The sequence below is a fragment of the Suricata suricatta genome, chromosome 14 (assembly GCF_006229205.1).
Source record: "Suricata suricatta isolate VVHF042 chromosome 14, meerkat_22Aug2017_6uvM2_HiC, whole genome shotgun sequence".
In the NCBI taxonomy this organism is placed as follows: Eukaryota; Metazoa; Chordata; class Mammalia; order Carnivora; family Herpestidae; genus Suricata; species Suricata suricatta.
In genome coordinates this window covers 54,252,701-54,269,705 of record NC_043713.1, presented here as the reverse complement: position 1 = coordinate 54,269,705, position 17,005 = coordinate 54,252,701, and the positions used below count along the sequence as shown (strand labels likewise).

Below are 17,005 nucleotides of genomic sequence, written 5' to 3'. Positions count from 1 at the left end.
AATAAGTAGTTATTTTAATGGTCTGTTTCCTTGTGTTTTGTCAGTAGCCACCATGACACTGTAAGTTTGTAAGTGGAGGGAAGAGTGTTGTGTCTTCAGTATTTTTCCAGGGTCTGGACTCCCATAAATATTTATCTGTTTATTTCTCTAAGAGTTGGTTAATCACTAATGCCAAAGCATCTCTAGAGTCCACATTGGGCTCTCACCTGGAACCTTTATGGAGTAAATTCTTGAGTAGTAGCTGTGGAATTAGTCCAGTCAGGCCTGGTAGCAGAGAGAGAGAAAACAGTCCCACTGCTAACAAAGAGAACTTTCACAAGTAGGAAGTTGACAAGCAGAAAAAGAAGATTTCCTAGCTGGCTTCCATGTCTAAATAATCTTGTCATTGTTCTTTTTGGTAGCTTCTGTTTGATTTATATTTGGAAGTAATTATGATGCTTGATTACCAAATAAGCTAAACATAGCATTATTATGAAGTTAAATTGTATATTAATAGAATAGTATTACAAACTGTAATAATAGTGCCTATAACCTTTATTATTATTTATATTAAAGACCTCATGAACATTGCTAATTTATTTAACTGTTACACATAAATGAGCATTAATAGAACATAACTTGAGAAGGGATATAGCTCATTTTCCCATTTGGTTCATTACTCAGCAGATGTATAAATATAACAGAATGACTTGTAAATATACCAAATGGCCTGGTATGTTATTTATCCTGCTAAGCGAGAAAAGAATAATGAAATCTGCAGTAAGAACTGAATGATTAATAAAACCCCTTTGATGAACATTTGGGACCCTGTGGAACCAGAAAAGTTTTTTTTCTCTGTTGGAGATGGAAATTCACATAGATTATAAAATAATACTTAGTGCAGTTCTAGTCCTGATCTGGAATACTCAATATGATGATGGATAGATGTCATTCTGAAAAAAAAAAGGAAGATTAACTTAGCCAGGTAACAGCACATTTTCAATTTCCTTCTTTTTTAAAGATAATTTTATAAGGAGTCTTTAGTACTTGTTCTTCCAAAATCTAGCAAGCAAGTAATCAGCAGTTTTAAGAGTCCCTAAGTACTCATTGACTTAATAGACAATTACAGCATATTGTGTTTTAAAAAAGTTAGCTATTTTAGAAGTCCCTAATTACAGATTTACATGATAGACTTATCAAGGAAAAATAATACATTTCAGAATGTACTTACAGTCTTAATGATATTATCTGTTTTAAATGTTCCTCATTGAAGTGCTTATCCTGTGTGCTCTACCTTCTGGAGGTGTGAGGGCAGAATTCATTTACTTTGTTCTAAAACTTGATGTTTGGGTGCCTGATGTGAGCTCAGGACGGTTTTGCAGATTATTTTCTCAGTGTAGCTAAATGACTTCGTTTGCTACTGTTCACAGTTGTTGAAATGAAATGTGACAGGGTGGTCTTAGTTATCCCATCACAGACCCTGGGAGATTGTATCTCACCAAGGCACTGCTCTGTTCAAAGTTACTGACACTTAATGCAAATGCATACTAACTTCTACAAGTCATGGTGTACCTTAGGTAGTTTGACAATAAAACAGATCCTCACCCTGTCCCAGTGTCTGGGTCCTATCTGGCCATAGATCTGTGGATATCAGCACACGGATGTCCAGTGAGGACCTGGCATTGGGCTGCAGACCTTCCAGGATTTCTCAGCAAGAGTTTTAGCTCTGTCCAGAAGACTGTAATATCCTTCAAGGAGAAGAAAGAGGACAAGATGGAATTGTTACAGCCCTGCCCCCACAGTGTCCTACAGGTCCAGATAATGAAAACCTTGAGTGATCAACAGATTGCCTGAGAATATTGCTTGAGGAAAGGCTTACCATCTTAGAGGGTAGTGTCAGAGTTATGCTTGAATAAAGATTTTTTTTTTTTTTGCATCTCGATTGTATCAAGCTCTGTGCCAGACTGAGAAGGTCCTATGGGACATGGTTTTGCACTGGTGACCACAGTGGGTGATGCAGCTGGGAAAGGGAGATGACCCATGAATAGGCACCCTGGGGGCAGGTCACACAGGAAGTGTTACAAGGTCACTTCTCTGCCACTGGGCACCTGATTCAGCGTGAAACAATTGGAATTCTGCCTCCCAAGATGCAGACACACCAAGGTCATTTTTAACCTTGGGGGTCAGAATGGGGAAGGGGAGTGTGTGAGGGCAACTCCGGGTGTTACTTTACAGATAAGCTTGTGGTATTAGCATTTTGGAGATGTTTTGTACACTTGTCTTTCATGGTATCAGAAGGACTGAAAAAAGGGGCGTCTGAGTGGCTCTGTTGGTTAAGAGTCCTACTTCAGCTCAGGTCATGATCTTGCAGTTCTTGGGTTTGAGCCCCATGTCAGGCTCTGTGCTGACAGCTCAGAGCCTTGAGCTTGCTTCAGATTCTATGTCTCCCTCTCTCTGTGCCCCTCCCCTGCTCACACTCTTTATCTCTCTCAAAATTAAATAAACTTTACAGGAAAGAAAGATTGAAAACTACCTGTCCATTAGATATGTCCTTAAATGACCCATTGGAATGAAAATAGGATGAAATATTTTTTTAAAGTAAAATAAGCAATATACACTTGCATCATGAAAGAAACTGTATAGAGATTCTGGTTTATTTGTTTTTTTCTTCATTTCACTCTGCATTCTAAGCAACCAAGAATCACAAAGTGGAAATGTACACAAAGCTGAAAGTCAGTGAATAATGCAGATGACACACGTAAAAAACTGAAAATTGTATAGCATATTTGAGAACTAAGAGCCTTGGCATATATTTTACTTTTCATATATGCTTGGGCACTCATTCAAACCAGAAAGTAAAAATCAGAATATTTTTTCTTGGCAAAGAAATACATTTTACCTCCGTTCATATGAATACTGTAATTATAAGAGATGTCAGACCACCCTCCACAGATCTTTGAGCTAACAACTCTCTATACTTGTGCATCCAGCACTGCTGACCCTGGATCTTTCCTTGCATGACCTGCTTATTGGAGAATTGGCATGCTTAGGAACTCCTCATTGCAGGAGCTGCAGACACAAAGTCAGAGCTACTTTGACTAGACAGTAGCCTCTCCCTATTATATTTGACATGACTACTGGCCTGTCTTCTGCTACATTTCACCTGCCCTAGAGCATTCTTTAGAATGCGTCTAATTTTACTTGAATTTTCTACGTGTAATATTATGTCTATAATCACGTAGTGGTTGAAAGCCAATAAGGGTGAGGACACCGGTGACACTTTGCTTCGTGTTACTCACCCTCTCTCTTTCAAGACATTATTCTCCTTAAATAATGCTACACTCTTTTTTATTGCTGCTTTACTTGACTATTTTTCTGAACATTAAAATCCTTTATGTCCTAAGGAATTGCAGAGAAGAGTAAAAGAAATGGCTGTGGAAGTTTATATTCCTTAATGTGGAGTTTGTGGTTTTCTTAACATTGACAAGAACATCCTCCATCATTTTCTTTTCATCATTCTCTTCTTTGTATTCATGGATCTGTGTTGTAAGGGAAGGCATTAGGAGCTGAATCTTTGTATGTAACACCTCCAAACAAATCTTACACAATTCCAGGCAGTCAGGGAAAACTCCACAACATAGTGGAGTCTTGCATCTGATTCTAAGGTTAGCTTCTAAATTCAGCAAGTAAGGCAAAAAGTGTAGTCATAGTTACTGAAAAGTGGGTCTCACTAAGCCCAGTATGGTGGGCTGTCCCTCCATCCCTGAACTAGACAGTTGGCGTGTACTAAGCATATGGAAAAATGATTGGCCTGAGTTCAGGGTCATGCTGTATGAAGACCAAACAACATTTTAAAATACCTGAACCATTGCCAGCTCAGGAAACTGCTCCCATTGTGAGGACCGGGTGGGGTGGTGGTCTCCGATTCTCTGGGCATGCTCCTTCCCGCGTCCATTGCGGAGTAGCCTGGTGGGATCATACAGACTTCATTCTGTTTACTTCAGATATTTGACTAACATGTGCATGGCCACCCTGTCTCTTAAAGTGAAGAGTGATTGATTTAAAAAGTTTATATATAGAAACCTATACACGTATTAAGTATAGCAGTTGCATATTAGACTGCATAGCAGAATGAAAAGAGTACAGATATGCAAGTTAAGAAGCTTGAGTTCTTGTCCTAACTGCTATAATATGATTTATGATCTGGCACAAGTAACTTGACCTCCCAGACCATTATTTCCTAATTTGAAAATATAAGAATGGTCAATGGTTCCCACTCCAGTGGGGAACACTTTAATGAGATTCACAAACTTACTCCTGGAATTCAGATTTTGTGAGACCTGAAGCTTTATATATCCTAACATCTCTTGAGTCCATTCCAGCTTTGAATGCCATTAGTGGGACCTCTCTCTTAGTGACTCCCAGTCTTTCCTTAGCTGGCTGTGTCCATGGTCTCTGGCCTTGTGGAACCTGGTATATTACTGTCCTGCTGCTTTGGACTGGACTGAAGAGGCAGGCACCATGGACACTTATAGTCATAACTGGTTAGATTTCATGGTCGGGCCATATAATGGGAGCTTTCTCTCCTTCTCTGAATGGAGCGTCTTTATATCTATGATGAACGTGGGTGTTGTTATTTGCTGTTTTGATGGGGTAGCACATAGGAGATGTAGCCTATTGCACAGAGCTCCCTCTGGGCAGAGCTAACATGCAGTAAGTGCTCATCCTTCTCCTTCAAGCCTATAATCCCAACTAATTCCAAGCCACCGGTGCATAAACTAGTGCACAAGTCTTGGGGGGAAGGTGGGCTGCTCCTTCCATTTCATCCAGGCATCTATTATAGCTATCAGTGTTGAGGATTTTCTTCCCACTAGAATCACGGCAATCCTGCCAAGACTGTACACAAGTTACTCAGTATGGGAATGTCATTCACCATAGCCTTAGGTCCAGTGCAGAAGCCACAGGGAGAAGTGTACCTCTTAATTATATACATATAAACACACTTCCCAAACAACTCCCAACATTTTTTAAGAGCAGTTAAAAGCTTATGGGTAATGAAAGTTCTTCCATATGGCTGAGCTAGGTCAAGGCTAATTTGAGGAGTGATTATGAAGCTTAGTTCTGCTTTCAAAGTAAGGTGCAGGTTATTGGCATGAGGTTGTCATCACACCACTTTGGAATTTGTTTAATTCTTCTCAATAATTTGTCCTTTTGGTAAAAGGGAAGAAAGCAGCTCAAGGATTGGAGAAGCTCAAAAACAAATCATGATACACAGTTTTAGGCATTTCTTATCTCCTGTCACATGAATAAGAAAAGCCTTAAGAATAAGGAAGGCATACTTACTACCCTTTTGGATTCTGTTTAGTGTCAGGTTGCAGGAGGCAAAGTAGAGAGGGAGGAAGAGAAGTGGAGAGGGGTTGCAGCATTTCACATCTAGTGGACAGGAGTAGTGCATTTATATAAACCAAGTACCAAATTAGTCATTTTATTAAAAAGCTGATTTCATATAAAAGACAAACCAGGGGAGATTCAGGACAAGAGAAAGTAGTTTTAGTTTTCATAATGGATTTGAGAGAATTTGTACAAAAGTTAAGATTTAGAAGATAAGTGCATCTATTTTTATTTAATTTTTAAAAAGTAATGAAAACAATGAAACAGGACATTTAGGGAAGTAGTTTTGTCTTACTTGCTGTTAGATACCATAATGCTCTCCCAACCCCCCCCCAAAGTTATCAGTTTATTTCTATTTAGTTTGGTTACCTGCTAACCAGATTTTTTTTGTGCCATTAATGCCTAAAAATGTTTTCTACTCTTAAAATTCTGTGCATCTGTGTTGTCTATGAGGATTTCTTCCAGCTTTTCCCTTCTACAAATCAAGAATATTTTCCTGATATTTTGAAAGGTTAAAAGCCGTGTTACAAAACAGGTTGGCATTTTATGAAGGCCTATGCTATTCAGTAATATGAAAAGAGCCAAGTTTTGTATATTTAAATAGTTGGGTACAAACTGATGGTACAGATTCTTTACTTTAAAGTGCTAGTGTGACATGTTTGAATGGGAACTATCTTCCATCTCCATGCCCCCTTTCTTCTGTCAGGTTATCACTTCCCTCCCTGCCTGTCCCCAGTCCGGCCAGGGGCAGCATACCGCCAGATCTAAGGTAGTTCATGCACATGTGTCGGATGGGACCATCCCGTGTTCCAGCAAACACCAGCTCTCCCTGATGCTCTGCCCATGCTTACACGTGTGATCCAGTGTTTCCAGAATCCTGTTACCAACGAGTCACCCACCATATTAACCTGTCTCTTATTTAAAGCTCAATGTGATAAATGCATTTTATATTTGCTAAGAAAATCTTGGCCCGCTGTTCTGCTGTCTCCTTTTAAATACTGAGCAGAGCCCAATAGAACACGTTTCACTTTTTACCATAACTGCTCCCTGGGAAGCTCTGTGGGGTCTGTGGAAGGGCATTCGGAAGGTTCTCCATTGCTGCTGCACTTGTGTCTGTCTCACTGCATGGTGGGTGTTTGCTTCCTCTCCCTGGTGGAATAAGTATCGTTATGGTAGCCACTGGGCCCCAGGACTCTGGCTCATTTCTACGCTTGGTGTGCATCAAGTGGGTGGTTGGTTTACCTTCCTCTGTGGATATTGCTATTCCTGTATTTTAAGGGTTTTTCTAGATCATCAGGCTAGTCAAAATAGTCACATTTGTAGGAACCTCTTCTTATTCTTCTGTTGCATTTCCCTTTCACAAAATTATTGTTCTATTTTACATACATATCATGAAATCTGACTGTCTGAAACCCAGTACAAGCAACCATGGTGTGTGGTTACATTATTTTCTTCTTCTGTCTCAGAACCTCATTATTATAGCACAGTGGATATTTATGGTCCTTAATTTCATTAGGAGTTGAAGAATAAGTATGATTAATCTATAATTTCAGTTTGAAAGGTATGCTTATTATTTGCATTCTCTAGCACTCAAGGGTAATTATTTCATTAAATCCTAACAAACCATAATACAAATTCCTTGGGGGTGAGGGGGGAGAGGGAACCTAAAAGTTTTCCATCCAAAATAAAGATAGTGAAATCTTAATTGTTTGAAATGAGAATGTGTGCATATTTGAATAGTTTCCTTTGTGTTTTTCTTTTTCGTCCCAGATTTAATTCTGCTGCTTCCCCCGCTCCATTCTTAATCTCCACTGATGCTCTTGAGGCTGGTTTACTGAGAGAAGGAGCGCTCGCCGTCCTGGCACCCACAGCTGCCGGCACAGCCTCCTCGGCACACGCACGCTTGGGCTCCCCTTTCCCTGGGCCTGGGGCAGCCAGCACGCACACGGTGTGCCCGCTCAAGGGTCTCTCCCACCAGTTACACCCTCTTTCCCTACACTGTCAGATTTCCCCTCTACTGGCACATCCCTGTCATCATTCAGAAACCAGAAGAGAAATATGTTTTTGACCACAAATCCACTTTTATACCATCTTTTGTAGTAAAACTCCTGAAAAAACTCTTCAAACTATCACTTTCCTGTTTTTAATCCTCCGTTCTCCCTTAACCTTGAGTCAGGCTTGTTGGCGTCTGGTCACCGAAAACAGTCCCATTCCAGGCCCGGTCGCTCCTTGCTGAACACCTGCTGCTGGGTAGCAGGTCACCTTTTCTTGGCACTGTGTCACAGCCGATGACTCACTTCCTTGGTGTGCTGTGTGTTCTCCATGGAGGACACGTGTCTCTGCCAGGCTGCTGCCTTCGAGGCCCCTCCCTTATGCCCTTGTAGTCTGCACGAGCAGTGTTTCCAAGACCTCAGGCCTAAGACCTCTTCTCTCCTCCACTGACACTAAGTTACCATGGGACTCTTACCCGATCTGTGACCTTGAACACCAGCTGTAGATGCCTTGGCTGCACTGATACCTCTAGTCCAGCCACAAGGCACAGCCTGCCCCAGGCCCTCTTCTAGTGCACTCCTCAAAGGACGGGCCCAGTGAGTGCATTTGCACTTATTCATCAGCTCTATCTACTGTCCAGCCCCCGCCCCCAACCCAGAATGTTGCTTTGGCCCATGGGGCCGCATCTCTTGCCCCCTTTCCTTTGTCTGTGCGGCCCCCACCACACTGGCCTTCCTGCTGTTGTGTCGTGCTCTTACCCCATACAGGGTCCTGCTCACATGTCAGGGCTTCTTCTCCGACTACTGGCCTTAGGGGCGTCCCCACTTCTGCCCCATCACTTTTCATGACTTGCTGGTGCCATCACTGTGCGACAGTCCATTGTGTTTCTCATTGGAGTGTTTCTTCTGTCTTCAGCACCAGCGCCTGGGCTCCAGGGGGACCAGTCTTTCCCTTTGGTCTGCTGCTATGTCCTTAGTACCCTCCATGACAGGAACTCAGTATCTCTTTAAATGTGTGACTAACCCTCAGTGGCTACTAAAAATATAATAATTTTAAAAACAATATAGGAAAGTAAGGCATCTTAGCTTATCTGTTATTAGTGACATTTAAATCTCTTCCACTTTTCTGTTTGTCCTTTAGTGGACATTCCCACCCCATGCTGAAGTCATGTCTCTATAAAACACTTGTTACGTGAATCAGGTTGAACTGAAAACGTTTTCCACAGTGGGTAATTAGTGATGAAATGAGGCTAGAAACACTGCCTCTTGATCCTTGTGTTCTGATGCAGACCAGTATCAGCGTGGAGCTCACATGTGCACTTGAGGGAACAGATCATCAAGTCAGTGTTGTCACTCTCCCTCCGGGCAGCTCTACACCAAATAAAATAACAATTCAGAAAGGGAACGGCTCCCTACTCAGAAAGAGGGCCATGAGCTCAGCCTCTAACCCACATGGATTGGGATAATGAGCTTTTTCACTCACATCACTTATGGTCACCAGTTTGGGCCATTTTGAAATAAAGGGAAGTTCCCCTTCTCATTTTCTAGAGATGGGTACAATCTTTAATTTACTGATTTTTTCCTTGAGATCTTCCATCTTCTTTACATGACAAATAGGTTTAATGCCCACATGAAATTCTAGTTTTTGTTTTAGAGAACTTACTTGATTTCGGGAAAGGAAAAACAAAATAAAATTGCCATTTCATCGCGTGGACTTTTCAGCTACAGGTAATACAAAAGTCTGTTTATGATGGTTTAATCAAAGAGAGCGTTATTTGTCCTGCATGACACACTCTGATGCGGTAGGCCCACCCTGGCAGGTCTTGCTTCCGGGTTTGTCTTCCTCTGTTGTCTGCTCTCTTCAGCATTTGCTTTTGTCTTTGTCACCTCATGACTTCCTACATCTGTGTCCCACAAAGGGCAAAGAAGGAGGAGCTGAGTGAGCAGAGCAGCGTGATCATCAGCTTTACCCTTCTGCTAGAAAGGAAAAGCATTTGTAAACATCCTTATGTTGCCTTTCCCTTACGTCTGACTGTCCCAGACAGTGTCAAATGACCACATCTGGTTGTGAGAGGCTGGGAAAGCCAACATGTCTAGCTGGGCACATTGTTTTCCTGAACCAAAGCAGGGTTCAGTCAGCAAGAGAGAAGGGATGGCTGTTGGGTGGGAAATTACAGTGTCGGCCCTGGCTGTTGATGGCAACCGTGTAATTCCATGTGAATAGGAATCCACGAGGACACTTCACATACTGTATCATGCGGGTGTGATGCACTGTTCCTTACTCAAATGATTTCCAGTCTACAAGGATAGTTCCCATTTCATTTTGTCTTTGCAGGAAGAACTCTGCCATTAGATTTACTTCTGCCTGAGTAAAATTTTCATGGAAGATTTGGAATAAATTAGGAGTTAATTCATGCTGCTTCATAGTAGCTCATAGTAATCAGAAATAGAAAGCTAAAGATTGATTTTAGACAAAGTAAGCTTTGGAATAAGACTAAAACAGAGATTAGCCCACAGCATTGTGGTCGGGATATACCAAATAATGCTTAAGAGGTGTTAATTGTTGTTGTCTTTATGATCCTTCATTTGTAAAACCTACTTATTCGGTATCTATTGTGTGCCAGTGGCTACTGCAGGGGATTCTGAGGATACAGTGGTAGACACATTAGGTAAGGTCAGTGTCCTCACTCTAGTGAAGGGAGATGGGAGGAGATCAGCAGATACACTAGGAAATTAATTTCAGTTAAAGTGGCAAAAAATGGCAAGAAATGGTAAAATGTTCAGAATGGTGTCTCTGAAAAAAAAAAAAAAGATTTCAAGTTGAGAACATTTTCTTTTTGAGACCTAATTCTCTAAATATCGCAGTTACAAGGAAGATATTCTTGGTGAAAATGCAATTATTTTTCTGGGGGAAAAACATTAATTTTATCATAGGTTCCCTTATCCTAGAGGCAATAATATGAAGAATTGTTGAATTTAAAGGTTTCTTTTCCCTCAACAGATGGCTGTCTAATTCACTATTGAGTCAACCCATTAAACCTCATCATACAAAATGTACCAAGGAAATTGTTAGAGCCAATGCATTTTTACTGCGTGTTCTTGACTCCATCTTTCCTGTGACCCTTGCTGTGGTTCTTAATGTAATAACTCTTCTCACAACAGCTGAAGTCATACACCTCCTTACACATCTAACAAGGAGAGAAATGTGACCCCTTTCCGGACTCTGAAGATAAACATGCATTGATAAAGATGTAAAAGATCACTTTAAGCCTTAATCTAATTAAATCATAGTCCTGAAAAAAATACTGAGGACCCTTCACTGACAGTTTATCAGAATGTTGTCTACACAGGGAAGCACCTGGACTGGCTGATGGAGAGAATTGGTTTCTTGGTTTGTTTATAGGTTTAATATTTCAGATCTTTGTGACGGTGGCCTTGGAAGTGTATTGTGAAGCGGAGTTTGGAGAAAAGTCGGCCTTCATTCTGTTTCTCTTTCACAGACTTTTAAAATTTGCTAACTGACAGGAACATAGTTCTTAATTAGAGACTTGTTTACAGTTTTCAAACATAGATTCCTTGGACTTCTTTAAAACTGTTTCTTTTTTAAGGCAATTTGCAAAAGCTACCTTTAGATAGGCAACTCTTATTTCTCTCTGTTTATCCCTCAAGGTGTTTTGCAAAATTATGAGAGCACAATAAGTATCTAAGACAGACGCTCTTGTTGCTCAATAAACTGAATGAAAATGTATTTGATGTATAAATATTTATTGTAATAGCCTGTAATATTTGTTGTATATATCCTGCAAGCTTGTATGTAGCCAGTGAGCATCTACAGTGTATAGTTGGTAAGTGAGGCTGTAGAAGTGGAAGGCCCAGGAACATACCTTGAGGTTCTCTGACATTTTAAGGTTAACTAGAGGAGGGAGATCTGGCAAAGGATACTCCATGAAGATGCCCAAACGCAGTCAGGGTGTGAGGTCACCAAAGCTTGTAGACAATAACAACTCAACAAGGGCTAATGATTAATAGTACCAAGGTAGGGAGTGTGCTGCCTACTTAGCATCGCATGTTGGGCTTCATGCAGAAAGGTCATTAATGACCTTAGAAGATGGATATTGTTTGAGAGGTGAGATGTGAGGACGCAGAAGTCACTTCTTTGAGAGGTTTGGCTAGGAAGGGGGAAAGAATAAACAGCTCCTGAAGGGGAATGTGGGGTCCCAGTGAGTTTTACGCTTTTGTGTTCTGTTTTGTTTTGTCTTTGTTTGTTTCTTTTTATAGTGGGGAAACTGGAGTTTGTTTAAAAACTGGTACAAAGGATCTGATAGTTCAGGAGTGATTAGCATAAGCAATAGCCTAATGACCCTGGGGGATGAGGTAGATAAGACCCAAACATAAATGGTGAGAGAATTGCCCTGGAAAGGATGGAGCGCTCCCTGTGCTGTGATGGGAAGGAAGGAGGGGAAATGCTGTGCACTGAGGAGAAGCTGCTATTTTCTCAGTGAAGGGCATGCAAACTCAGCTTGCCAAAGGGTGGAGGTACAGGAGGCATGGGAGCGTGGGGAGGGGCTCAGGAGACATTGAAGACAGTACTTTGGGTAACAGTGAATCTGCAACTTTCTGTAATATTTTCCAGGACTTAGTCATGCAAAACACAGACCAGCAGCATAGTACCACTGACCTATGGTTGGCTCTTTGTTCTCTTTTCACAGCCACCTGTCATAAAAGGTCAGCGAGGCAGGGGATTTAAGTTATTTGCAACAGAGGGTAAATATTGGTTGGCACAATCTAAGACAAGGGAAGGGAGTTGTGATGAGACAGGCCAAGGATGGGGAAGAAGGGAATTCGTGGCCTGGAAACTCCCCTGATGTTAAGGCAGCAGCAGCAGCTGGGCTACCTGAGTGAGCAATCAGGAAGGATGCGATTTTGTTGTCAGACAGGCTGTTTGCTCAGTGCTCTTGGAGGCAGTGTCATTTTGGGTGATGACAAGATCCAGAGGGTTTTTTCTGGAGGGAGAGCAGACTGAGGAGAATCACAGAACAGACAAAGAGGGCTTAACTCCTGACAGTCTTTAGAGATAGATTGCCTCTTGGGCTTGACAGAATTTATCTCTGGCTTGGAGTGGATATACACTACAGTATTAGTATTAAGTGTATATAGCATCAGTAGTAGTGTTAGTATAGTGTAAGGTGCACGTAGCATTAGTATTAGATAGTGTAGTGTAGTATGGGCTCTGCCTTCAGCCAGCTTTGACAGCTACTTGGGTAAGCATGGGTAGGACCCTGTTGGTGGTCTTTGGCATGCCTCATTTATCAGCTGAGTTTCTGTCCAGCGTTTGGGGGAGCCCCTTGCTGTGATTGAATGGGAGTTTCAAGGGGAACCACAAACCAGACCTCACCTTTTCACACTCTTATCTTAGCTCATGGTTATATTGCCTTTGCTGGTGTTGCCCTCTGAAAGAAATGAGCGAATGTTCTCATATTTTTAAAATATTTCAGTGCCTCAATGTTTAGCTCTGCCTCAGGTACTAGTGTCATTAGTGTTATCTATTATAGCACTGATATTTTCTGCTAAATCATGTTATAAAACCTCACAGGTATCCAGTAAGTGTTTTGGTGATGGTTTGTGTTTAATTTGCAAAGTCTCAATGAATATCATTTACATATTTTAGTCTTTTTAGTTCTTTACTGAGGGTGTTTTCAAGGTATGTTCTTTTACTTCCTGAAGGAGCAAATGATGTGAAAATCCTTCCAGGTCAAGCTGTTTGTCCTACTCCAGGGTGCCGAGGAATAGGCCATATCCGTGGTCCACGGTATTCAGGACATCACAGGTAAAATTTTTTTCTTGTTTAAATTATTTCAGGGATGAATTGGAACATAATGCAGATTAGCAGCTCTAGGTAGTATCATAAATGACTCTTTTGGAGCCGGATGCCTTCCCATTACACTCCCTTCTCTGTGTTCCTAAGGCCCCTCCTTGACATTTCCTGTTACCCACCCACCTCTGGCCTTCCTGGAGACTTCCTGGACCCCTGGGGCCTTGCCCAGACCCACATCACTTCCCAGAGCTTCTGCCGACACTTCCCTTAACAAGTGCCCATTCTGTCAGATACGTTCACCATTGTGTGTCCCACCCCAGGGCTGAATTGGCTCCACACAAGTGCTGAGTCCTGCTGTCTTCTAGAGAACTTCCAGAACCTCTTGCCTTTTCCCTTCTTGTTTTTACCTTTCCCCTATTTCTTTTTATCTATGCCTTAATCATTTGGAGATGGGATGATTCTGTGATAGAATGGAAGATAATGAGTACGAAGTTATACTGCAGCATGTACCCATGTTGTTAATATTTCATAATAGTACAGAGAGGATAGTTCATGCAAGTGCTTACAAAAGTACGTACAAGTAAATCCTTAGAAGTCTGTACTGCTTTTTCTGTTCCCATCAGTTGGTAAAATAATGTACAGATGAATTAATTCATATTGGTGATCTAGTTACAGAATGTCAACTAAAAAAAGTTTTTTCAAACACACAAATATTTAAATAAAACAAATATCATAGATAAATAAAAAGAGAAAGGAATATGTTATATGGTTTGAGAAGCAAGAAAATATTTGTTTGAATAAAAGAGATCCAAATGAAAGTCCTGGCTTTATCAGGTGGTTACAATCCTGGAAATGAGTGCTGAAAGTAGTTCTAAGTTATTGAAAGCAAAGGTTTCTATGAGAAATAATGGTAAATACTCCCAGATAGTAAATTGAATACGTTATGTGTGTAAATACAATATTAACACTTAAAAGAAAAGGACATCGCATAGTATCCCTAAAAAGAAAGACACACAAGCATCTTGGGTACTTGGGCAAATGTGTAGGACTCACGGACCAGGAGAGTAGAGTTGAACCCTCTGTAGACCATGTGGTGGTGTGTGGTGAAAGAAGGAAAAGAGAGTAAAGGACATAAGGGAGGGAAAGGGGGCAGCTGCATCATTGGGAGAGGGCTCTGTCATAGGTGAGGACACTGTTGGGGCAGATAGAGCCATTTTTCAGACATCCCCAGGGGTATGTGGCTATGAAGAATCTTCCTCAGGCTTCTCTTGTATGTTTGTTCTTTGTTTATTTGTTTGTTTAAATCTAGAGGTGCAAACTCCAATACGGTTAGTCACTAGTCCTATGTGTCTGTTTAAATTAACTAAAATAAAACAAAATTAAAACTTCAGTTCCTTAGTCACACATAGCCACATATGCCCAGTGACTACCATATTGGATGCAGCAGAGTTCCATGGAATAGCCCTGAGAGAGTTTCCCATGTTCTGCTTTCTCATGGTAGATTTTTGAGTGGCAGGTATTTCCAGATGAAATAACTGATCACTTAGTGCTTCCTTCAAAACATGAGTCATCATCCTGAAAGTTAGCAAGACTGTAACATTGCAGTTGGTCTGTCGCTTGGTTCTTCCTGGAGTGTATCCTCCTGAGTCACTGGGGCTGAAATAACAAATACCACCCTGGACAGCTCCTTAAGACTGCTGTGTACCTCAGCCAAGGTCTCTTCTTCCCACTTCATCACAGCTGACTGGCCTCCCACGCTGTTCCTATGTGTGCCTCACTCGCTTCTCCCTGCTTGGATGGATCCTGAAAACATTGTGAGCAAAGTCACAGTGGGTGTGCTCCACTTTGTTCCAGCAACCTCCCGAGAGTGTTCTCATTCAGAATGGCACAAAGAGGTCCAATTGCTGCTGTTACTTGTAGTGTCTAATTATGAATAATATTGAGAATGTACGACATGATTTCCTCCATCCACCAAGTAGCCTTTAAAGCTTGGCCTCAGAACTTTTGAAGAAGCTATAAGAGTATGGAAGTAGAGTTTAAAGAAAGGCATTCTATGAACCTTAGGAGAAAAATGAAATACTGTGCATATGTGGTAGAAGAATGGGACATTTTTAGGGAACTAGAAGGCATAAGGCATTCTTTCTCAAAACCTCATGATGCATAGGGCTGCTTGGGGGCAAAAGCTGAGAGATTGGGTCTTGGCTCTTCTCCTGCCCTAGACTTTGTTGTGATAGAGCCAGGACTCCTATAAGTAAAGTCTTCAAAAGCTTAATGATTCCATAATCCCAGGAAAGAAAAATAACAAGCAATGAGTGCCTGTGATGAGCTTCTCTCTAGAATGGAAAAGACAAAAAAGGTAGACACCTGGATGGCTCCCTACCTTGTACTTAGAACTTATAAGGCATTTAAGCTACCAGATAAATAAATTCTGTCCTACTTATGAAAAGAGAAGATACAAAGCTTTTACTATATTTAACACTTTGTTGTATTCAAGAAATAGGATGCACTCTTGGTGAGGTTAGTGTTGATTGTAAAGCAGTTATGGAGGGTGGAGGTTGTGGGCAATATAAGGTTAGCTCCAGTAGGTACTGGGCATTTCTCTCTCTTGCTTTAATCATTTTCAGTGACAGGTCTTGTCTTTATCAAGTTTAGCTTTGAGATGCTGGAGTTACTCATTGACTGACTGTATCCATTTTCAGTCAATACATTGATTTATTTTTAAAACACCAACTCTTGTTTCCAAATATCTGTAGGTCATCCCATTCTAAATATCATTTACTAAGTTAGTCAATGTACTGATGTAACTATAATGTAAGAATTTGCTTAAGTTCTCTTAGAACTAATTGGGCAAGAACTTTTGATAAATCATTCATATTCTCTGGGGTTTGTCTTCCTGTACTTCAATTATTGTAGTCTTAATTTTACATAGTTCCACAAGCTGAAAAATATCTCTCTTCATTATGTATCTTTGGTGGTATCTGCTGAGAATATTACATATACACACACCTAACTGCACCTGCTGCAAATTTGCCGTAGCACACCCTGAAGTTGTCATTGTACAGTTTGCTCTTATATATCAATAAGATGGCAAGCAGCAGATGAGAATTTTAAAATAATGCGTTCTCCCAGGACTCTAGATGCGCTGTTATAATCATCTCTATCTTGAGTTTCCTGAAGCATGTAAGCTAGGCTTACATATTCTAAAATGAAAGCATTTTTTCCCTCTTGTCATAAACATATATACCTTTACCAAGTAGTCATCATTCTACAAGATGCTTTCCACAGTCTCTAGTCCAGAAGAGTTTTAGGCAGATATTTTTACATTACATCATAAAACCAGAAACCCCTCCAGCTTCACCAAGGCCTGTATGAAACAGTTCAGTTGACTTCTGCTTCCAAAGCCTTGGGGAATGCTTGGAAGTGATGGGTGTGATTTCAGCTGTTCTTCTCTAAAATACTCCTAGGCAGCAAAGTGCATGCAAGGAGTGAATCTTGTTTTTGCCATTATATGTCAGAATTTCTGATTCTGATATTGAAGTTTCACTGTTTTGAAACGAAGTAAACAATGTTCTTAAAATAAGTTGTCAGCATCTTGTTTTGTGCCGCTGATAAGGAGAGCCGTGACATCACTGAGGACTCGGATGATAATACAGCACGTTAAGGAATCACGTGGGCCTCGGGGTGTCCTCTGTAGATGGGTTTCAGACAGGTTTACTTTAGTTTTCATTAAAATAGTCAAGAGGTTAACAGTAATATTCAAAGCTGTTTGTAGTTCATGTAAAATCTGCACAAACCATTCTTTGAGGGAAATTGTATCAGTTCTTATCAG

General features: G+C 40.9%; 1 protein-coding gene across 5 annotated transcripts in view; it reads left to right on the top strand.

Annotated features, from left to right (window-relative positions):
• L3MBTL4 (L3MBTL histone methyl-lysine binding protein 4) overlaps positions 1-17,005 on the top strand; it is a 354,831-nt gene that overhangs the window by 178,084 nt on the left and 159,742 nt on the right. For 4 of the 5 annotated variants that reach the window (XM_029922680.1, XM_029922679.1, XM_029922683.1 and 1 more), the window contains one exon: positions 13,086-13,188. The exons of the other annotated variant lie outside the window; for it this stretch is intronic. In XM_029922680.1, the coding sequence (XP_029778540.1) occupies positions 13,086-13,188 (103 nt within the window). The remainder of the gene's footprint in view (positions 1-13,085; positions 13,189-17,005) is intronic. 5 annotated transcript variants of the gene reach the window in all.